The 24,023-nt window shown below is 40.8% G+C and overlaps 1 protein-coding gene across 2 annotated transcripts; it reads right to left on the reverse strand.

Annotated features, from left to right (window-relative positions):
- Window positions 1-30: 30 nt before the first annotated feature.
- LOC128875685 (torso-like protein) lies at window positions 31-23,381 on the reverse strand. 2 transcript variants are annotated; one of them, XM_054121497.1, is made up of 3 exons: window positions 22,723-23,381; window positions 2,479-3,142; window positions 31-806 (listed from the first exon to the last, which is right to left on the reverse strand). In XM_054121497.1, exons 2-3 carry the CDS (start codon window positions 3,112-3,114, stop codon window positions 411-413), a joined length of 1,032 nt encoding a protein of 343 aa, XP_053977472.1. In that variant the 5' UTR covers window positions 3,115-3,142; window positions 22,723-23,381; the 3' UTR covers window positions 31-410. The 2 variants fall into 2 exon arrangements, with proteins under 2 accessions (XP_053977472.1, XP_053977474.1); XM_054121499.1 differs by lacking the exon at window positions 22,723-23,381 and adding an exon at window positions 4,670-4,995.
- Window positions 23,382-24,023: the final 642 nt, after the last annotated feature.

The following is a 24,023-nucleotide window of genomic DNA, read 5'->3' on the forward strand; positions in this document are numbered from 1 at the left end:
TCAAAAACTAATACGAATCTCCTAATTAATATAAAAAAAATAGAACCATAAGTGGAGAGACAAGAAGTCGCTTATTTTTCAGTCAGATACTTTTGGGAAAAATGCTTGTGATATATTTAAAACTTTTGTATAAAAATGTTTTCTATTATTGATTATAATAATAAATACTTATTCATAACAATATGATAGTTGGCCGCTTCTTTATTAGACCCTAGCGTCCGTTCGACGGAGAACAAATAGTGAACTTCCGGTGGGACCCCAAATTAACGATAAACTCGAAGTCACAGATGATCTACCTCGCCAGAGGTCGACACCTCCTCTAGTTTCATTTCGCGACCGCGTATGAATCACGCGAGTGAAACAGAGGCGTGCCAATTGTTTTCTTTCCTTCCAGGATCAGTACAACGTCTTCACATATTCACTTCCCATAACTTAAAGTAATTATCGATCACCTCGAGGAACCACTCGCGTCGCTGAGTGTCATTAAAAATGGGCGCCAACGTTCGCAGCTGTAGCTGCAGTAGCGCTTCGTCTCCAAGTAGTCCATCAAGTTGCTTCAGCAAGATCGCGTCTCCGTGTAATTTCAGCAGGCTCGCGTGGGAGAAAATATAATATTGATTTCGAAGTCGTTCCACTGCCCATGCTTCCACGGTGCTATTCCCGCTGGCAGCTTGTATGGAACCGATGTGCTCTGCATACCATGGGGAGAAGTAGTTACTTAATTCGACATTCGAGAGGTTCGCCACACCGCGTGTCTTCAACCGCTCTTTTATACGCAGATACGCTTGTGGAGTATAGACGAACACCTAGAAAGGAACACAGCCTTGTTATTATGTCAATCATCATTATTTCCACCTTTTTCTTTTTACATTTTCCGCAATTTTTAAACCACATTTCCCGCCATTTTTAATGTAGAGATCATAGATCTCTTTCTATTAATAACAGGGCAGCCCATATAATTTATTCAGTTTTATACAAGAATTAAACAATTTCCAGAATGCACGTTTTAAGCATTTTTTCCATATAATCATAAATATTTAAAATAGAATGCACAAGTGTGTACTAGTAACACAGCATTGTGCAAAGCAGGTGGCCATGTTAACTGTCTCAACCTGTTTTGTTGAAACAGAATGTTCTTTGAAATTATTCGTAGATAAGTAGAGGCATATGTTATTGAAAGAGTGGAATAAATCATACTGTAGGGGTCACTTGAAAACGAGCGTATCGAAATACGGTTAATTGTAATAGCAATGAAACGTGGATATTATAGATAAGAACGTTTAGAAATGAGCGTCATGAAAAGTATGTAACTATTGTGTTAATTCTACTCTGTGACAGCACAATTTATAAGTTCCATGCTTATTGACGCGCACATGCAGACTTTAATCAATGCTGCACATATTCTCAAATTGATTCTTGGAACTGAATCTCGAGGCAATACATTTTATGCATCTATGAATCGTTCGCCTTGCACAAGACGTTCAAACGAGTTTGTATAAGGTATAAAACGCCTTAAAAGACATAAAGCGTTTATTGTTGCACGTGCAAGATTGACCACGTTGATATTTGCTGATGAATAGAGACGACAAAGTCTTAAATTTTTTTATGTGTTTATATTAACAAAGACATTCAAAGTTAATGAATAATCAGGTTTTTAAGTTGTATCGTAATGAATTTCAAAACAACAAGTTGCACAAGCGTTATCTATTTAAATATGATGATGCAACGTGCGGCGTAGTCAAGGAAACAAGCGATTCTTAAGTTATAACCATGAAGGATTAACATTTTCATTAAAAACCTACGGGGATAATAATCAGAAAAAAGAAAATTTTGCAGTTAATCGGTATCTATGAAAACTTGAACAAATATTGTTTAAACAAGTTTCGATACTATTTCCGATACACTTATCTCCATCATTATATTAGACACTAATTCAAGTGACTGTTCAAGGTCATGTTCCAACTGCGAACACTGTTCTAAACTACTTAGTAATCTATTGTACATCCATGACCTCTAGCAGGGATTTGCCACCCCAACACCGAATGATAACAGTCATAAACTTAGTTTGGCAGAGCCAGGCTTTACGTCTCGTTGTTAACCCATACACTACCAACTATGAGATGTCTTGTAGTTCAAATTGATTGCAATTACTCAAGGGATAAGCTTATAGCATTTTGAGTCACGAATTATTGCAAAAGAAGATCGTAAATTTTCTTTTTTAAAACAACAAATTTAATATCACCTTCTAGTATAAAAATAATATCCTAGATTACACATCTGTATTAAATCTTGGCGCACAAGGCAAAACGCTTTAAATTTGCCTGGCAGTAAATGGATTAATCGAGCCTGTTTCATCACCATACTCGACACAAAGAGTGCGCGCATGCGGGATTGCGTTGTTTATAAAAGAACCAATCAAGTTAAGTGAAAAAATGAGGTACGATAGAGTGGCTAACGATCCTATATGTTGACTCTCACCTGGTACAATGAATTCCCCGTGACGTAGGCGGCGATGTAGTGCGACCCAAAGTGCTTGATGAATCGAACCACGCTCGCGGTATCGCCGACCGTGACGTTGCTCGTTTCCCTGTAAACGGCCTCGTCGACGATCATCGACTCCGCCGTGCCAGCAAGCTTCTCGTTCTCACGGAACCTGGCGACGCGCACCAGCACGTAGCAATGCTCCCCAGTGATGAACGACGAGTTGATTCCCAAGTGTCGCGCGATGGCTCCCTTAGACCAACTGCCTGTGAACGCGCGCCACGGTCTCTCCAGCCTCTCGAATGTGAAGTCCCGGAAGTACGCCTGCAGGAGTTGGCGGATGTTGTCGCAGAACTCCATGTGAAAGTCGCCGTCGAAGACGGCCGTCTGCTGGCGCTGGCTGGCCACCGTCGGGACTGGATTCGTGAAGACGTCCAACGTGGGCTCGCGAAATATCCAGGTGTCCGTGTCGTTCCTGGGCAATACTCTCATGCTGATGCTCAGGTAGCCGTATCGGCTGAAGACGTTCACAGCGCTGCCAAGACGCGGCCTCTGCGACCCGTCGCTGACCCTAACTCCCATCAGCAACGCGAGCAGCCATGTCAGGACTAGGAATCGCGATCGCGACCACATCTCTCGCAGCTGCCTACGGCGGAAGCACCTGCAACAGGAAAAGTGGATACAGAGATGCGACTTGAGAGCTGGCAATGCTGGATTTTCCCAGTAACGGGTTTTCCGCCTCCCCATAATGCTCTGATAGCGGAAGATAGCCTCTGACATTGATTGTATTAGGTTGTTGCTTATGAAATGTCCGTTTTTGTAGAGAAGATTTATACATCTGTATTTGTGTTATAAATTAACTTTGTTCATCAAAGTAGGCGTCAACAGATTCAGTAAATTTTGTCCACGATACACGAGTGCATTTATTTCATTTCTGTAAAAATGTTAATTTCTAGTCACCACACGAAGTTGTCGAAGGTGTTTTTGATGAATGCTTCATCCTTAAACAATTGGTCCCTTAAAAAACGATGCAAATATTTGACGAACTAGCAGTCGGTTGGTGAAATATTCAATGATTAAGAAGGATGGAATGCGATGAAAAAATCCAAAATGGTTTATTTTTATTTCGGATCAGGAGAATTCTTCGTTTCTTCAATAATTTTCAAATTTCGGGAAGTAGTAATATGATGTAGAATCAGATTTCCTCCAAACTCGCGTATAGTTTGATGTGAATTAGACTCGATCAGTTTCTTTAAATCGTCGTTATCATCGACGGTCTCGGGTCGACGTGGTTTGTTTTCGAAGCTTATATTGTTAAAATAAAGATTGGCAAATGAATGACATGTTTCCCGTTGTTTAATAATGCCTTCTCCACATGTAACTTGTATCACTTTTGAAAGAGTGATATAAAAAGAAGGGCGAATTATTGGACGACGTCAGAGGCTATCTTGTCGGAGTAGGGTTGTATGTACTGTCGACGCTTGAGAAGAGTGCAACAAGTTTCCCCCAGGACATACGTCACAGAGGCCATTTTAAAAACACTTGAGCACTTGGCTTGGACGCTCTGTTCGCGTGACTTGGTATGAGATAGTACAATTAAGTATATTTATTATTATGGAATGGCTGAACCAAGAAAACCTTTCATATTCATAGACTTCTTGTTATCACTGGATTGTTTATAACGTCCGTGACTATTGTCAACACGCAGACAGGAAACTCGACAACTCATTAGTAGCATTCGTATTTTAGGGACTGAGCGACAATTTGCATCTTTAACGACGACGATTACACGGTCCAAAAGAAGTGACTTTCTCAATATTAAGATTGCACTTTAGAAATGCTGATTCGTACAAAGTGAAACGCGAAAAGATTGGAACGAACTCTTTAGTATGCGTCGGACATGAACACTTTCCGTTTTACAACTATGCGGATCCACAACATTCCTCGATCTGTGAAACTCCTTTAATTTCATTCACAAATTATGATAATTTCGCTTCGAAAATTAAATCCTTTTACTTTCTCCAGTAAATTTCGTGTTATATATTCAGGTTTATTATACTATCAATTTTATTACTCATTGCACAAAGCCAACGATATCGCTCCTATCAGAAAATCATTACATTTAACTATTACATCGCTGTCACACCAGATATCCCAAACTAAACATCGACAAAAGTCGTAAACGTACACTGAACTAGTTGTCAACAGCCGACCACAGAATGGATTGCAACAGCCACTGACCCTCTAAGCACGAAGAGCACAGGTGCACTAGAAACTCACATCCCCGTCGTGCGATCCACGACACTGGCATTCCAATTGCAGCGTCTGCAATCGCTCATCTCCCCTTGACTAACGAAAGATCGATTCGATTGAAGCGTACAACACCAAACCGGACACCTTTCGCGAGATCAAGCTAGTCAAGATGCTCGCCTGGGAATGCAGCGAGAGGCGAGTTCCGTGCTCTCGGTTGGTGGCGTCTATCGCCGTGTCGGATCGGCAAGTGCACGCGTGCACATGCGACGCAACCAGCCGCTGGTAGATAGCCGCCAGGTTATCTTGTTTTGTAGGTCTAGGTCAGTGATTCTTAACCGCCGCGTCAAGACGCACGATACTATCAAGTCAATTGCCATTTGGTGATAAGTAGGTGGATAAATTCTGCCCTTATTAATTTCGAAGAGATTCGATGAATTTTTACCTTTCATGGTTGATGGTTGGCATTTTTATCGACGATTCCAGTTTACATTCTTTGAACTATTGTATGTGATCAGGAGGATTATTAATCTTTTCTTTTCCTTACATATTTAACGTCGCATCAACCTTTGGTTATTAGCAACTGTCTTTTATGTGATTAGATGTTAGTCCAAATATGTGCATCTTTAAGTAGTTGGATTATTTTGTATAAGTTTTCTTCTGTGCTCCATGCTTCCTTTAATCTCTTCACGCCCTTGCCCACAGATGTGGACGTTTAGTTTTTTATAATTATTTTTACTATCTTTTCTGTTTTTCAAATTTTATTCCACTTTTTGTTAATACAATCATGCAAGCGTCTTTCAACATCTTGCAGAAGGATCGGTATTTGAAGGATCCTTCATATAGGTGTAGCAAGCTTATCAAGCTTAAGAACCACTGGTCTAGGCAATCGAGGCGTCTGTATGGCCTTCATCCCCACCTGGATGTACACCTCCGTTCAGAGTTCACCGCGTGTAACCCTTCCTCTGGTTCTCCGTGCGTCGAGGATCCGTCCACTTTTGTTACTCTCGCAAGGATGAGGAAGGGACTAGCTGCTCGAGCCTCTCCGGAGGTTCGTTGAACGTTGTTCAGTGTCTCAGTCGGTCGCGTGCAGGCGAACCTGTACGTCTTGATAAACATCCACGTGACGGGATTGATTGCTATGCACGTTGGCTACGATTTATATGCCACTCCGCGTTAACGGTATGCCTGGACTATGTTTGTCCGGTCAGAGTGCTCGATGGAACGCGTAGCCGAGAAGGTATACCCTGCTTCCGTATTGCTAGGTGTACCAGTTGCGTGACGCAAACAGGATGGTAGACGTTTTTCTTAAGCAAATCTAATAATACGCGCTGGAGTCTGCTGCGATGCGGCTGAAGGCTAACTGGTTAGCATTTTTACTATTCGGTAGAGATACGTCTCGATTAGATAGTTCTGGAGTAGGTGCCAATGCGGATTCTCGGAAGATAGTCTCTGGTAGGTTGCCTTGACTTCTCAACTTTGTGGCTAGGTACTCTAGAAACAGGATTCCATTCCTTAGCAGTGCAACGTTGAGTCGTTTACTAATTTTCCAAAACATTGTCGCCTGGGATCCCATACCCAACTGTTCAAGAAGATGCTGTGGCTTATACAACATAGTTTTAGTTTCGGTGCTTTGAAAGAATCGAAGAACTATCTATGTCTCGTTTCTACACGAGTTAAAGATGGCCCTCAGGGGCTGCAGCATGCGTGTACGTAGCTACAGTACGGGTTAGCGATCCCGAGGTACCCGAGGTATAGGGGCTAGCAGGTCTCCACAGATATAAGAGTTAATGCTTTGCACTCAAGTGTCCCCTATGAGTGGACATCGTAAGTTTAGCAAATTTTGTTAGTATTTGTGTAGAATAAATTTATGCTAGGGCAAATTGTTTAAAAATGCACGTTTCCTTGAAGTTTTCTTATCGAAAATGCAGGAAAAAGCAAACCGAAATATGGTGTTTGTACAAAGATTTAGAGAAAAATATGTGAGCAGGCGTTACGTGAAAAAAGTATGAAGTAAAGCGTTTCCGAGGAGAGGCTTCAGAGTTTGGTTTTTAATAATAAAGTATGTGCATCGACGTGGCGTAGTCGACACTTTTAATTATGCTTAATTACAATCATGTGTATTTTATTTAAAATATACTAATTGAAGATATTCAATATATAATATATTACAATATATATATGGAATGGAAATATTATTTAAGAAGAACGTTTAGTGTAATACTTATTGTATACGACTACGCATTTTAATAAATAACGGAACGGAATGGTGTTAAAGATGACATGGCACAATCTCAGAGACCTGTTCAATTCTTGCCCCAGCCATAAACCTTGAGAAAGAAAACTAGCGTCGAGTTGTCTGCCTTCGGCATATGTTCAATATGCGTTGTCGCTAATAAACCGTTTAATAAGTCGTGTTTTCCTTTTGCATGATGAAGCGTCTCAAAGGCAAGGTCGCGGATAAGTAGCATCGCTGAACGAGTTCAGTCATGCGTGGACTGTGCAAGACACGCGAAGGTTGCGAGCCCTTGGACTTCTTCCAACCTAGCAATCATCCTAGCGACGCGATTGTTTTGCTTCAACGCGCTCCTGGAGAAACGCCGACGATTGCTTGTCGAGCGTGGCTTTCCTGTTCCAGGGAGCGTTGACAATTACGTGGTTGACTCGGTCGGTGGTTTCGTTGGCTTCGTCTGTGGTAATCTTGGTAGAGGAAATGTGCTGGAGTCGTAAACATTGTAGCAGACGAAAACGGTTGTGTTCTTGAGCGCAAAGTGGTAACAGTTTAGCATACAATTATTATATAACACAAGTGATTCAAAGAACGACACGCCGAATTAACCACTCAACTACCGCGCCCCAGTTAACTTGAACGATATAGCAGGCAGATAAACAAGTTAAACAATGGTCGCTATATCTTCTTATTTGCCTTTAAATTGACCTGAGAGATGATGTCGTATGTTGTTATTATTCCTTTGCACTGCAAGCAATTTGGCTATATGCAGGTAGTCATTTCCAAGACCATTTTCCTTAGGTTTCTTTCTGATTCAAAGGGTTAAAATACAAAATCCTAATGCCTCTTTTGGTAAACCATTTATACAAGTCAACGTACTGTTTCGAATACGTTCCGTGGCAAAACATAGTAGCAGTGTAAGCTCAGGACAAGACCCGAGCGAGTCACGAGGTGCGATCGGAGTGAAAGTGAAATTGAAGTCCCCCGCACGACACTTTAGCCCCCAGTACTCGCAGTCTTTTAATAGGATCTATAAACTCTTACGATTGCGATCATTTTCACTCCTTATCGCTAGTTTAATTAATATTTGCGTAATACAAAGCTTCAGTTATATCAACGTTGGTGCGTTTCCCCCATTTACATCTTCGTTAATCGAATCACGCGAGGATCAGCGTGTGGAGCGTGTGAATTTTTAAAGTTACCATCCTTGACCTACATTTGCGCCCCATACTTTCGCCAACTTTAATCTGACAAGCCCGAAAATCACCTGGAGTCAATGTTACGCGCTGTTTGTCTTAAATTACGGTTCTTTCGAAATTTTCCTACAGGATATGCTAATGGAATGGCGTCTACTGACAAAGACTATCGCGAGTATCTTTCCTCCAAAACGTTTCCGCAGCGATAACTGATTCGGTGGTTCCTCTTTGAGTTGATCACGCTTCGAACGTCATCCGTTGATAAAACACCCACATCTGCACGCCGATGAACTTACATAATGGCCGGCCCCTTGTCGATTTATCTCGAAAGGAACATCGTTCCACATACCCAGATTCACAGTTACCGAGTTACAAACAAAAGTAACCGTACATATTCATGAGGTTACGACAAAGAGTCCCTCGAGTAGAACGTTCCGCGTTCTACGGTGATTTCATTCCTCGAGACTTCGATTCTTTCGAACCAATTGTGAGACACGCGAGGGACACGTTCCTATGTCGATAGCTCTCAATATTGGTATCTGATGTATAAACGTAGACTAATGATAACCATGAGTTATTCGATGTCTCACAGGACGATATATTGGATTGTCCAGAAAGTTCGAGTCAATTTTTAAGAAAAATTCAAAAGCATATTTAAATTTTGACATACAGTCAGTCCCATAAGTACCCGTACCCTCTATATTTATTGACAAAATTTGTCTAATTTAAATGAATGTTTCATGTTTCCAAATAAATTTGTAATAGTGGATATATACACGTGTAAAGTTTATTCGTGTACATACTTATAATGGAAAATTGATTTGGAAACATGAAGTATATCATTGAAATTAGACAAATCTCTTCAATAGACATAGAGGGTACGAATACTTATAGGACTGACTCTATATTTATTGAATTACATAGATACCATTTTGTTCCACGACCTTTCCACCTTTTGAGAGATGTATACATGTTATGTGTTTTCCACGATTCCGATGTATTCAGACCCTCGGCATGAACTTTCCAGACAACCGAATAATTAACAAGTAAATATTTGCACCAAGGGTACACTTCGCGAAAATGACCACTCGCCAGCAGAAATGGACAGCTGTCGATCTACTCAACCTTTCCGCAATGTATACTGGTCTGGTCGAGATGCCCAAGTTTCCGAATTAGTAAAGCGGAAGTGGAACAGGTACCACTTTCGCCATTCTCTGTTACGTGCAGGAAAGTGACGCGTTACCTTGATTAGAAAGAAGTTCATGGACGAACCGACAGTTAAAGTTCACATACGCGCATTGTCGAAAGTTAAGCATTCCAAGCATTTTCGTGCCATGCATCGCGCACATGGGAATCCATCCTAATGCTTCGCTCGTGACAAACGAAATCTCGCGTGTCATCGACTAGAAGATGCACCTAACCATACAAAAGTGTAAACTGGCATATTTTCGATCAGCCACGGTTTACGTCGTACCTTTTCGCTGGTTCCACGAGTGGAGGGCACACAATCGTCGAAGAAACTCGTGAATGATATCACGAACAATGAAGCACCGCGCGTTGGATGCGTTTCCGTGTACGCGCAATAATAACACGTCGAATAGCCGCGTCATAAAAAATCACTATTGAAATAACAATCGAGTACGCGATGGACGGTGCGATTCAGTTGACGCTGCTAGAAAGAGCGAGGTCTACGTGACGCAGAAGTCAATGGGGAGGAATTATTTAAGTAGCGTCGTGTGGCTGGGACTTGAAAGGGGTCTTGTTCGACGGATTAGACACAGGAAGCGGTGCCACAGTGGAACAATTCCGGCTGAAATGCTTCTTTTTCGTCTACCCGACCGATTTTAATACACCAGTCGCGAAGCAACGAGCCATACTTGCCACCACAGCGGCAGGACATTTAAAACACCTGACTAAAATGATAATCGCGTTGGTTGGAATCTACTTTTATATATATAGAGGTTTTTTAAACAAATAAATATGCAATTTTTTCAGTGTGTTTGTGCTAATTACAAGCATAACATGTAATAACTGACCGAGTGTGCACACTACACTGGAAATAACACGATGGTAATTCTGACTTTAAACGCCAAAAAAGCGTAATAAAAATTAAATGTCAAAGCTCGTAATGCGCGATAGCCTGGGTTAACACTGATAACTTTACGCTATTTCGGATATCGAAACGTGAAGTTCAAGGAAACACTTGAAACAAAAATTTTAAATATTCGTCGCCAATAGCGATAGAACTTGTTGGCTCGTCGATGGTATAACAGCGTGAATTGCATTTTTGAAAAACACGAGAAGACGGATGTTCTTTTTCTAGTGACCCAGCAAATATGTAAATCGTTCGTTGCGCATAATTATTGCCTTTCTCGTAGCCACTTAACTTTATTCCACGGAGATTTACCGAGGCAGAATCTCCGTTCGCGTGATTTAGCAAAATCAGGTTTGCAAGTGAATCCCTGGCGTTTGCGTGCCAGACTATAGGCTCAAAGGCTGGAGCTCCATCGATGCGACTGAAAGTTCACAGAGAAACCGACAGGGATAGAGAAAGAGAAGAGTATAATAAACGATTGTCAGTTATACTGCTTGGGAATCACTGCGCACGTGCACTTTAACGACGTCGTTATTTGCTAGAGCACAAGGCAGAGATAAGCAAATTTTATTCGAAGAATAAATAATTATATATTTTTAGGTGTTCATTTTAATTTGAACAGTAATACGAAAATATTTAGTTATATTCTATTTGATTATAGGAATTTTTATGACAACAGGCATGCGTTTCTACAGTGGACGTTGAGAATATCTGGCTCTAGTGACACCAAAGGCATCAATCTCATTGTTCCGCGAGTACAGATTAAAATGACGTGTTCACGCCATTCCTCGCATTACAAGTGTATGACGGATTTAGAAAGGGAGACACGCAATTCGCAAATAGAATCCGCGGACTGTCCAACGTGGCCGTGGTCATTTTTGTTCCAAACGTTTTGCTTCCACACGCTATCGTAGTCGGGGATTACTAATGGCAGAAATTTATAAACGCTTACGTGCTTGCTCGTGCAACGACACGAGTGTTGCCATTATTCATCGGTGCGTTGACTCTGTGCACGTGCACTTCGCTCTTTCCAACGAAACGATCCACTTGGCCGAGAGGAGTTCCCTGATTATCAGTCGCGTTTGTCGTTCAATAGCCGTTAAATGGTCGCGTTTACATGGACGACGTGACAGACGTACCAAACATAAATGATATTTATAAACACTGCATGCGTGTACTGTTTTTCACGGAGGACTTTATCCATGAGTGGTTACCTTCTGCTCGTCCTTGGGCTATCATGACTGCTCCTTCAGTACTGACTTTTGTCAGTAGTTGCACGTACAAGCTACGTGGATCGTATCATTGATCTTTACATGGGCCTAAAGAGATCCTCTTTTATTTAATGTTACGCTGTGAGGCGGGTTTCTTCATTTTTTCTAGATCAAACATATCCTGTCCTTGCAGTTTCATGAAGAGTCCTTGCTTAGCATGTTCATACATAAAATGTACCCGTTATTGTATATGCATGTTTACTTCTTTGTTTAAGGAAAAGGAGTTACGACACGTACCAAGTAACAAGTTTGAACTCCTAATGAAAAGTAATATATTCTTATGACGAATTCCATCAAAACAACTTTATCCACCGCGATCACTTGACCGTAATCATAGCCACATACCCGACGTCCATTGCTCGTGATAAGCCCGAGGGTCAAGAAATCGGGATGGACTTACCCTACCGGATCACGCACGTTTATTCCACTTCCGTTAATCAACATTCCCCTCCGCATCGTAGAGGCTCGGTTTCCCCCACGACACTAATTGTTATGGGTCACTGACTGAATGCAAGACACCAGAAGATAACACGCGTGTTCCCAGCGTTGCCGTTCCCCAATCACCGCTGCACTTGTTGCGATTGCACACTTGTTGCACTAACACGACGTAACTCAAACAATCTCGATGGCCTCGTTAAAAGTGGAGGTACCTTCGCATAAAAATTCGTGACGAGGTGTGTAATTTCATTTATAAAAAGAAAAGTAAATTTAAATCGACGGTGTTTCCTCTAAAACAAGGTAAAATGAAACTATTTCATTCCATTTCAACAATTCATTGTAAAATGGAACTTTACAGGAACCTTAAATTTCTACACCCTCACACTGGCATAACTCCTTACTGCACGTCTCGTCTTTATCCCGTCAGTTTTTGTGCCTTCACCACTAGCATAATAATTAATTTATCTTCGTTAACGTCCGTTTTGTCTCTATCTCGACAGTTTTTATACCACTGCCATCAGCGTGAGGATTAATTTGCTCAAAAAACGATACGCGCGTCAGACGATAACTGATTTTATCATGCACGGGAAAAGTATTACTGTCGTCGCGGCGATAAGGAAATCTTTACTAGTGGAGGAGATGATTTTTTCTGAAGGAACCGTTTCCAATTTCCAAACAGGAAAACAGAGAATACAGCTTAAAGAGTCCATAAATTAATTGCGTTCATTTATTACAGTCCAGTTGAATAGTTTGTACGCGCAAACTGCGAACATTATTCACACGCGAAGCTTATATTTGCAACCTGATCGGTGTTATCGCTGAAGTTCTAATATTTCTGGCGAATGAATGGATAATATTATGCTAAATATGCAGTATTATTGCTTTCGTACTATGAATCTTATAAGAAACTCAAATAATCAGTTTTCTAAGTTCCTAATTGAAATTCCTGATAATCTCGAAAATGTTCAAATTTTCAGAACTAAAAGATTCTAAATTTTGAAACAACAAATAATCTCAGAATAACACAATCGATAGTTTATATTAATACGTATTTCCTGTGTAAAAAAATCGGGGTCGTTCGCTCGGCGCGACCCATGAATATGTAAATTAATTACGAGACGCAATACAGTCTTAGAAAACAAACGCTACTTTTATCGTGCACGGACAAAAAAAAATAATTTATGGATACTTAACACCAAGAAATTATTAAACAGCGAGTTACATTCGCAGTACATTCTGAGTTGAGAGCACGACAATATTAATCACGCTCTATTACAATGATAACTGGAGCAGACCGCTTATTAAATTACTCGTTCGAGTTTCTTTAACAGGCGTGTTGATCCCTTTTACATGTTCTAAAAATAAAGCCAATTAAAAATATGGGCATAGAAAAGTAAGAATGTGTTGGAGTAAGAATATCTCTTAAGAATATAATTTCGTTGTAATCTTGTTATCCGTTGTTTCTGAAGTGACCAAATACGGACGAACGTGGGTGTACAATTGCAAAATGAACCTTTTGTTTGATAGTTTTGTATCATGATGCCACGTAGCAGCAATCGATATAATAGAACTTACATTATCCGTAGCCAACGAACCATAATCCATTAACACCCAAACAATTTCTGTTCACGACACGCCACGGTTGCACGAATTACATATGTGTCAATATAGAACGTGCCACCGTTGTTTATACGAGTGATTGATAACGAGTTTGTAACATATTCGTGTTACTGCTCAGTGACTTCACGCGATGGCTTTTGACTACACAACAAAATATATTCCCTCGACTACTCTGTTTAATGAGAGGAATCGAAACAATACAATTTCATTTCAAATCATCCAAGTGTAGTTCTTCATTTATACGTTATATATTTATTAAACGCATCTACACTCAAGAACGTTTTCCATTTATGATACCGTAGCCCATTCTCGGGAATCGTCCAAATACGCTATCTCCTAATTACTCCGAGCACTGTGCACTGCAAGATGGAGAATAACAATCTGAATGCCCTCGATTCTCGAAGCACCGTCAGCCTCCTTTGTCTCGAAACGAGTAAAACCAGATTTTTACAACCTCTCGAGGGTCCCGCTTATTATATCTCGTCTTGTCGTTATTGTGCGCCAAGCGAAAGAAGAATATATTCGTATTCCTTTTATACCCTCGGTCTGGCATTTACGGAGGCATTTTAAGTGTATCTTTAGAACCGTGTAGCATAAGAGCAGTTGGTTCCCGTGGATACTTGAACACGATAGAACTCAGCATACTCGTCCGTCTGGCGAAGTCCTCGAAAGAGCAAAAAGCATCCTTTTCCTTGCATATCCTCCCATTTTTGTTGTATGGATGTAGGTGTCACGGCAACTTGGGTTGGTCATCGATATTTTTCACTCGAGAATAACAACGAAAAAAGACTAATCTACTCAGAGAATGTAAATACGAAATGCAAGCATCGCTATTTTTAGGTTCGACTGTTTATGATTCGAAGGAGAAGATCCATCAAATTCATTAAAGGACAAGTTAAGTTACTGTAATTAATAGTACATGCGAAAAGGTCGCCATGAACACCTCAAAAGGCCACACGCGGTCTTCAGGTCACGAGAGCCCATTCCTTAGACTTAGAATGTTCATTGCACAAACCGATTATCTCCACAAAACAAAAAGTTGAGAAATACGATAAAATCGCCTCTGAAATAAATTATTTATTATTCAATGGCCAACAAAATGTTGTCGTTTAATGGTGTTAATCTTTACTACAGAGGAAAGTTATTATAAATATACAAAGTTATGACTATACCAAATGCTTTGACACTTAAATTTAAAATTTCTCAAAGGTGGAGTTAATCGATTTGTGCAGTAAACAGCTTATATTATCTAGGATCTAAGAGTACTATCAAAGGTCGATTAAAAAGTGATTGCCAAACTTGGGTATGTCTCCTTGTAGGTCAGAATCGTTCGTGTAATTTCAAGATTTTTCCACATTTTGCAACGAGACCATCTGCTCCGTGACGGGCGGTTATTATTCAGAAAAAGGAGAAAGAAGTCGCGACAAGGCTAAATGAATAATTCCTACAGCGCGTCCCCAGGCTCGTCGTGACATTTGCACGAACACACCGCTGGTATCTGGTTGTTGGCCCGATGAACCGAGGGAATGCGTTGTTCTCCGCGAATCGAGGATCGTCTTGCGCCACGAGACCAGTGGAGGAGCGTTTGAGGAAGATCTCGGGCAGGATTGTGTGCAGACGTGGCGACTTATCATCATTTAGGCGATTTAGACTCAAAAATAACAATTAAAAACTTAAAAGTTCTTTTTCTGACATTCAGTTACATTTAGAAATATTCCATTCCGCTATTTGTGCCGTTCACCGAACAAATCGATTTACTTCACCAGTCACATAAAAATTGTAACATTACTGGCGATTATATTTTGGGTATTCTTTCTTATTAATTTTATATACCGCTAGATGAAAGCTGCATGGTTTAGATATGTATTATAAATAAGAATTGTTAATGTATAGATAATACATTTATTAATTTTATTGACATGTCTAACGCTAATTACATAACATTATTGAATCAATTGTTTAAAGTGCTGTTCTTGTTGACGCGTACATATCATTGCCTTATTAGTCCAGTGCACGCGTACTGGATAGAATTTTCAAACTCGACTTTCTCGAAAACAAAGCGTCCGAGTGCAAAGAGTTAATATTGTTTGCAGTATCTCTTAATCCTCATATCTGTGTAGACAGCCCTTGGGGCCATTTAAAAATATAAACCTTAGGCGACTTGAGCGCTGCAGACCATTCCTCGAGAAGAAAGTCTAGTTACTCCGATCTCGTGCCGCATGAGAAGCCAATCGCGAAGATCTCGACGGCAGTCACGGTTTCATCGGGAAAGAACAGGTTGCATGTTTTGCAACACCCGCATAGTCTTTCGGAGTTCATCGTTTGAGAGAGATGCTCCGTTCGCACGTCTTTCGACAGACCGTTCGCGCTCCTTCGAAGAGCATTGTGTCAATTTGCGAACCATGTATCCTACAGTGAATTATATTTATTTGTGCAGTATCAAATCACGTACTCGTTACTGCCTTTCTGGATTCGTCCGACCGACGTGAATGGTTTCGAGACATTAACCTCGAGTCATTTTTGCGTTGGGCAACGATTTTGCGGTTTATACTTGATTTGCTTAGGCGTGATGGCTGACGAGGCAGATTGCGAATCGTCGACGCGATGGAAAATATGCTCGAAAGGAAACTATAGAATAATGCCTCATTAATATTTTAGATGTCGGGTGGGCTACAAATTTGGAACTTTCTTAACATCCTCCTTTCCGAACACACACTTTTTCTGTGCCATGTGTTTCTTAAATTTAGAATGGAGGTATCTCTTCAACTTTGCCAAACATTTTTACGTGAATTTGTCGACCAGAATTCAGATAAGATTCTTGTCTACCGTGAGATACAATAACTCCTACAGGTGGTCCGAGCGCAGTTATTTATATAACCGCCAATACATCCTGGTAAATCACGCAAACACTCGTCCATACTGGACACGCAATGGACTTGGGTTAAGATAAACGGACACGCCGATTCGAAGCAACGTTATCGTATTTATATCATAGTTTCACGATCCAGAGTCGGTCGAAACGATATTCATAGCCAGCAATAACAATGTTTCACGCAGGCAATGCACGAACTGATCGATCGTGTATCGAAGCCGATCGCGGCCAATGACGTTTGCTAAGGTCGCCACGCGTTGATACGCTTCTACGATAACTTGAAAGTGCGAGTTCCTGGTACATTTCCCGCAAAACCTTGCCTCGGTGCTGCTCAGAGGCTTGTTCCTGGTTGAAAATGTGGGTAACTGGCATAAGGACGGTCGCTCGCGCTAGCCGCAGTCGCTCCTTCTTTGTTTCTCGTATGGGGCGCGTGTCGTGCGGCGATGTCGCGCACATGAACGATTGCTGACTGTTGTGAGTGATAAACGCGGCCAAAACGTGCCGCTATAAGTTAAGGTCCGTTTTCACGTAATAGTAAGTCACGACTTCAAGGAACGACTCGATGACAGCATTGCGAAGACGCATGTGCGAAGACGTCAAAATATACCCTCATACAAACATATAAAAAATGAATTTTGCTCGTATTGTAACATTTAGGAGATGAGAGATTTGTTTAATAGAACTTCAAGTCTTCACGTGTACTTCTTAAAATATCAATCTATAGTCATCGTGTTAACCCTTTGCTCACGGATGTCCTCTATGAAGGGACGTCGTAAGTCTAGTCAATTTTTTTAGTGGTTATGTAGAATAAATGTATGCTATGGCATATTTGTTAAAAATGCATGTTTCCTTGAAGTTTTCTGATCGAAAGTGCACGAGAAACCAAAACAAAATATGATGTATACAGAGATTTAGAGAAAAATATATGGGCAGGCGTTACATGGAAAGAGTATGAAATAAAGAATTTCCTAAAAGACACTATATCCGTAGTGGACACTTTCAATTATGTTTAAGTACAATCATGTGTACTTTATTTAAAATATAGGTACCAATTGAACATATTCAATATATATTGCAATATATATAATACATCATAGAATAGATAGATTATGAAGCTTCCTTTGAGAGATCCTTTATGTTTGAAAAGTTTCCAAAGATGGACTATTTAATTTAATGCGATTCCTGTCGCACGGTTTGCAACGACATGGCGCACAGTGCAAAGAGTTAAAAGTAGCGGTTTTACTGTCACGTGAAAACTGACCTTAACACATTGTCGTCTAGATTTTCTGATTTTAGTACAGTTCTGTCGAGTCTCACTCGACATAGGACAGCAAAGAGTTAAACGCGGCTTGTTTCTCTCGAGCAGCGTCGCTTGCGCTCGGCTATTGCACCTGCGACTGTTACGAGCCACGAAACTCGTCGAGATCGATCGGGGCAATAAGTTGATCCTAATGAACCCGCGAGTACTAGGCCGACTCGTTTGGCTGACTCGTTTGGCTGACTCACGGCGAGTTATAGGCTACTTTGTTTGGAGAACAGTTGCGTACGATAAATCTACGTCCGTACGATTTAATCGACACCGTGCAAATGTACTCTCGATCTTTTACTGGATTTTCAACACACTCGTGGTTGTTGACATAAAGCTACAGTCATACTGGTCTCTGTCATTCTTTATACAAAACTGCTTTTTAACACAATTTCATTATATTAGATTGTCCCGAAAGTTTCTCTCGCGACTTGCACTCACAATCAGTTGTCTCGTGTGGCAGCCTTTGTATACATGGACAATCTTATCTCTTATTGTTAGAAGTTGGTGCCATAACAGTAATAAAGCAAAATGAGCCGTACACAACTCAGTATCGTAACATAAAACACAAAATATAGCGTATATATTATTTATTAACACATTCGCGACCAGCAGATATTTTACGTTTCTAATACCGAGTACTGACGAAAATAATAAAATTTTGAAGCTGGACATCGCAAATTAATACCCTTAGGGCGAAGATAAAAATTACAAAATATGTTTTGAAATATGAATGTTGTAAATTTGTAGTGTAAAGAAACTTTTGGGGACTTGGTTGATCAATGATCGATAGAAGTCGATGCTGATGGACACCAACAAATGAAATCCTTTACTTCAGCTACTCATCTATTACTGTCATCGAACAATTCATCGTTTTTGAAAAGAAGTGCAATTAAGACCACAGATGGTGGGCTGACAGCGACTACCAATTCATTGATCTCCCGTTATTAGCCCGAGCTGGCACGGTTTCGCGTGATGCTGACTCATTCGCCCATTCTCCATTTTCTTAACCACGTTACGCTTCCATTGCTGGCGATAGGTACCAGCACGGATAACAGAACACGGCTTTATACGTGAATGAGCACCGTCGACGAAATCGTTCGCTCAACGATACGTATCCTGGTATTGAGCAATATTCGGAGGGTAATTTCTATTATGACGCGTGTACCTGGCCAAACTGCGTCGGAGAAAGTGTAATAAAGGTAACGAGAGTTCGTTGTGATAATTGATTACGAAACGAACCCGATTCTCCTCCGAAATGATGTGAATATTATTTTAGTACGAGGCCTAATTGCGACTGCTGAGTTTAAAGTCACTGATTTCACAAGTGGTTGCTCGAGTGACTAGATGATTAGCCTTAATACGCTGAAAATAACGTTTAAGTAGTATGGCGGGTTGGGGATAATCACTGGTCTAATGAGCAGATTATCTGGATACTTGGAATATTATAGAATTATATTTATTCATCGCGCATCGATCGCGTTTAAGGGATTATTTTGACGTAAGTGAACGATGTATTATAAAATCCTCCAGCAATGGTCAGTTTTTCTATTTTTAGGGATGAATTGAACATTACTATATACTTTCATAAAATTAATACTATGACTTTAATTCTTACATTTTCAGGAGGATGACTCAAGACATGAGTGGAATGATTATTTATTAAAAGCTATTCGTGACTCTCTAATTGTTTTCCTTGCGTTTACACGTACGAGCGTCTCTATTGCTACTTTCAGAGATAAGTTCGGTATTTAGAAGCGATAAAAAGGGTTTGCGATCTTCTGAGTTACACAATTTTATGGTTCGTTATCACCCTCGACGAGGTGAACCGGTATATCTGATTTCTTCACGATTATTTTGTAAGATCTATAATATGTATCTTATCGCCTTCCATAAATTTATAGTTCCGTTGAGATACAAAGCGAGCATTGCGCACTCATGATGCAAAGATAAGCAGATATAGGTTGGTTGAATACATAGATGGCCATAATTCGCAAACAAGATGAAGTAGACCAGGTATAAATCGCTCTTCTTATTAATTTATGACTGCGTAATCCCTTGCTACAACAGATTTCATCCAATAAAGATGTAGACAACCTAACGAGTGATTTCATACACTTTTTCATCCCGTAAGTATAAATATTGGGTTGTCCAGAAAGTTCGTGCTAATTTTTGAGAAAAATTCAAAGGCCCATTTGAATTTTGATATATATTTATTGAATTACGTAAGTACCATTTTGTTCCATAACCTTTCCACCTTTTAAAATAACATATGTAACTTGTCTTTAACCATTCCGATATATTCAGACCTGTACCACCTACCAAAAATCGACATGGACTTTCGAAACAAATCAATACTATACGTCGTATTGGACTGTATACGAATTAATGAGTTTGAACCATTCATTTAAATATTTAAATAGCTTTCGAATCTCTTTCGAGAAATGTCTGCCAACTCCACAAGCTGAAATCTGCTTCGTTCGCGCAGCCTGTCGAGCTATTAATCTACCTTGCAGCTTTCACGAGAGTAGGAACATCTGTGTATCGGGGCACAAATCAAAACCCCTGTTTTCGCACGTGTTCACCATATGCGTTCAAATTAGGGTTGAAAGTAACCCTTTGTCGTCCGAGGTTGAGGGTACTTGGAGCTATTAATTACTTGTTTACAGAATGTTGCGAAGAAGTTATTATATCGATACGTTAGGCTCATGCATACTCTCATCGCCCTATACAGTACATCGACTGTAAGTCATCTTTATTCCAATGATTATCTTCAAGTTGTCTATATTTAATTTTGTCTAATCTTTTCAATCTCAAGTCGAATAGCATACCATTACATATCAACGAAGCTATCGTTACACAACAAAGATTTATGGAACGTGTTGCAAGTTTGAAGAATAGTTTACATTTTGTTGACAAACCTGCCGCGTTCGCGTCGGTATTGGCATGGTTTTAAAATTGTGCAAAGATCCACGGTTTACTATAATCAGCCTGTTGGTCCCCTAAGTGTAACGAGTCCAAGGCTACGTTGCCGCAATCCAACTTTCAGTGGGCTCTGTTGTCTTCAGCCTAGTAATTACTACTAGATATTTTGTTGCCGGTCCTTTCACATAATAGTTCCTTCGAGTATCATTGTCCTTCGAACGTGGTTCAGTACACATAAATAGGTTTTCAAAGTTTGACAGAAAGATGGACGGAACTCGTTGCAAAGCATAAAACCGCCATAACGAACTTGTATTTAAAAACTAGTTAGTCGAGGAACTAGTCGCGTTCAAACCAGGTTTTCAACTGGACGAGCCCTACCGATGACTAACTAGGTAGGTGCCAAATATTTTGACTGCTCAAGGACATCGAGGATAAATCCCTTCGGATCAATAGTCTCCAAAATTCTTGAAAAGTGTTTAGGAAGAACTTCTGCGCCTGCGATTACACCAAACGATTACATGTATTAAAAGAGAAACAATCTCCATTACATAACGATGTGTCCTTACATTCCTCGCGGGTCCCTCTCATCACAAGCTTCTTCCACGACGGGAGATTATGTTGAAACGAATATACACGAGCCGACTATCGACGCAGTGCTTATTGTTTCCCCCAACTATCGTGATTGCAGGATGCAACACGTTGCCTAACAACGACCATCGATATTTGAAAATCGAGGGAGATGAATTCTTCAGTTATACTTGACAATTTTGAACGGAACCGCGGATCGTAATCCTGCGTTTAGCGCACGGAGCGGGTTAAATAACGTGTTGGGTAAGTCGATACGCAATATTCGAACAGAGCGTGGCTCAGGCGAAGGCGTGTATCGCGTACGCGCGTGTGCATATTCATTTCGACGATAAGTTCTCTTCCTGAAAGTAGACCTACTTCAGACGAAGCGGATAGCGACAGATCGGCTCCACGGAGCCCAGAGCTACCGTGAAAATTTGTGACTTTCATTTTAATGTATCTTTGCCTCCTCGATTTATATATATTTTAAATGATGAATGAATTCTTCCTTGAACCACAGCACCAAGGTTCTTGATGAAAGGTTGCTAAATCGAAACAATCGAGATGTCGAAGGGAGATAGGTTACGTAAGGAGGGACGAAGTGCAGACAAACAACGCGGAGCATTCGGAAGAATATAATTGCGAACTATGCAAGTTATGTTAACTCGAGGGAATACGAAGGTCATCTTCGTAACAGCCCTTACAAAATGAACCGTTCATTGTACAAATCGATTAACTCCATTTTTTGAAAAATCTTAAATTTAAGTGTCAAAGCACTTGGTGTAATCATAATTTTCTACATTTATAATAACTTTGTTGAATAATAAAGATTAACACCATTAAACGACAAAATTTTTTTGGCCATTGAATAATAAATAATTTGTTTCAGAGGCCATTTCATCGCATTTCTCAACTTTTTGTGTTATGGAGTTAATCGACATGTGCAATGAACGGCTCAAATAATGAACCAATGAACAAATGAAGCGTCATGAGCATAAACGTGAACTTAACAATGCTCGTCAACGTGCAATTCATGGTTACGAGTGATCGTGATTAATTACAGGGTAATCAGTGGTACTATTAGTTTTGATTGATGAAAACTGACAAGTGATCGACTCACAGTTGCAAATCACAAACGTGGTTTATGATTACTGATTGATATGTCGCCTGCCACTGAGTATTGCGAAAAGTGATCATTGCCCAAGTCTAACACCTAGCAGTTACCGATTTAATCCCATTAAATTGTCCCATTTGTTGTCGAAAGATAGGGTCAGCCACGATTGGTCGCCTGCTGAGTGCGATGGGAGAATAGGGATTAGATCTCGTTACAAATCCTGCCTCGCAATGATTGCTTCGTCTAAGGAGAGGTCAAACGTCAGCCACCGCGAATCACCGACGCCACGCATTATTAAAAAGAAACATAAGAAACACACCTGCCTAGACTATACACGAAACAATTAACAAGCCTCACCTGCACGTTTCAAGGATTCTCCATCTTCTCCTCACGTAGATCTTTCAATGTCACTGCAGCTACAAAATGGATCGTGGATCTACCAAAACCCTTAACCATACATACTTGATAAATCACTCTGGATTCTCACTATCCCAGCACTGTTAGTTACTCTGTCAACTTAGTCACTCGTGATAGACTTTTCCGTGATCGTGGGGGTAATTAGAACCTGTCAATTAAGATCCTAATGCTCGCTCGCTGTCACACGGTTTTTAATCAAAGTTTCCTGTTGACTTGTTCGAATCCACCCGATTTCAACGCCACGCACGCGTGTCTAACTCTGGTGCCACTGCGCAGAATCGCGCCGGTTCTTCTTATCTCCCGCGCGTCTCGATGGTTCCAGAATTCGTTGAGGATGCACCCTTGGACCTGTGACGTGGATCGAGAGTACGATCGATCGATAAAGAGTCTGCGATTCGGAGGACTTCTGCAAGGAAGGGACTTCGTCCTACTCGATCGCCACAATTATTACTATGAAGTGATTCCTGTGGGACGAGACTGTTCTGTTCTGTCGGTCACGTGTCCTCCACCGCGAGTGATCGATCGATCGATCACGATCGACGCCGTTCACCACTCACGATCGCGACAGGCCTCGATCTCACCGTCAGCAGCGTGCCCCCGCGACTGCGGCCGCTACTTCGTATCTACTCGCGGTGAGCGAACGATTCCAATGCGCACGCTTGGCTGTGTGTGTGCGCGACACACGTGCACGCACCAAACGCTATGAAACGCGTGCGCGCGCGCGCCCCCATGCACGATCGTCACGGGGAGAGCTAGGGAATGGGGGGAGAAAGAGTTTTAACCTCGCGATGGGTGGTAACCTACAGATAAGGAAGATCCTTTCCCTCGACAAGATCATTCCTTGCGAGGATCCAGCGTCGAGTCTTCTGCCTGTGGGTATGCTAGAGTCGACTCTTCTGCCTGTGAGTTTGTGGACCCGAAGAGAAAATGGAATTTGCGGAAAGGCTCTATCTGGAAGAAAATGAACGAAAGACGGTAGCAAGCTATTACGTTTCTAACCCTTTGCCCTCGAGGCCTTTCTTTACTGGTACCAGCAATTCGAGATACTTTCTTAGCATTCTATTGCCACGAATGCTAAGCTTGGATTAAACTAGTTTGAGATTTGAAAATCAAGTCACTTTTACCTCGTCGACAATCATTTTATTGACACTTAGTGTTCCAAAATAATTAAAGCTAAACAAACACTATTGTCGGTTGATTTACTGCGTCAACCTAGTGGTGATCAAGAGTCACCTCTCAAG

Source organism: Hylaeus volcanicus, chromosome 4 (genome assembly GCF_026283585.1).
Source record: "Hylaeus volcanicus isolate JK05 chromosome 4, UHH_iyHylVolc1.0_haploid, whole genome shotgun sequence".
NCBI lineage: Eukaryota > Metazoa > Arthropoda > Insecta > Hymenoptera > Colletidae > Hylaeus > Hylaeus volcanicus.

Excerpts from the sequence above, each read along its gene's own strand:
- LOC128875685 (XM_054121497.1), bottom strand. The coding sequence starts at position 3,114 with ATGTGGTCGCGATCGCGATTCCTAGTCCTGACATGGCTGCTCGCGTTG. Across the intron at positions 807-2,478 it reads CGGGGAATTCATTGTACCAG|GTGTTCGTCTATACTCCACA; the intron begins GTGAGAGTCAAC and ends GTTCCTTTCTAG.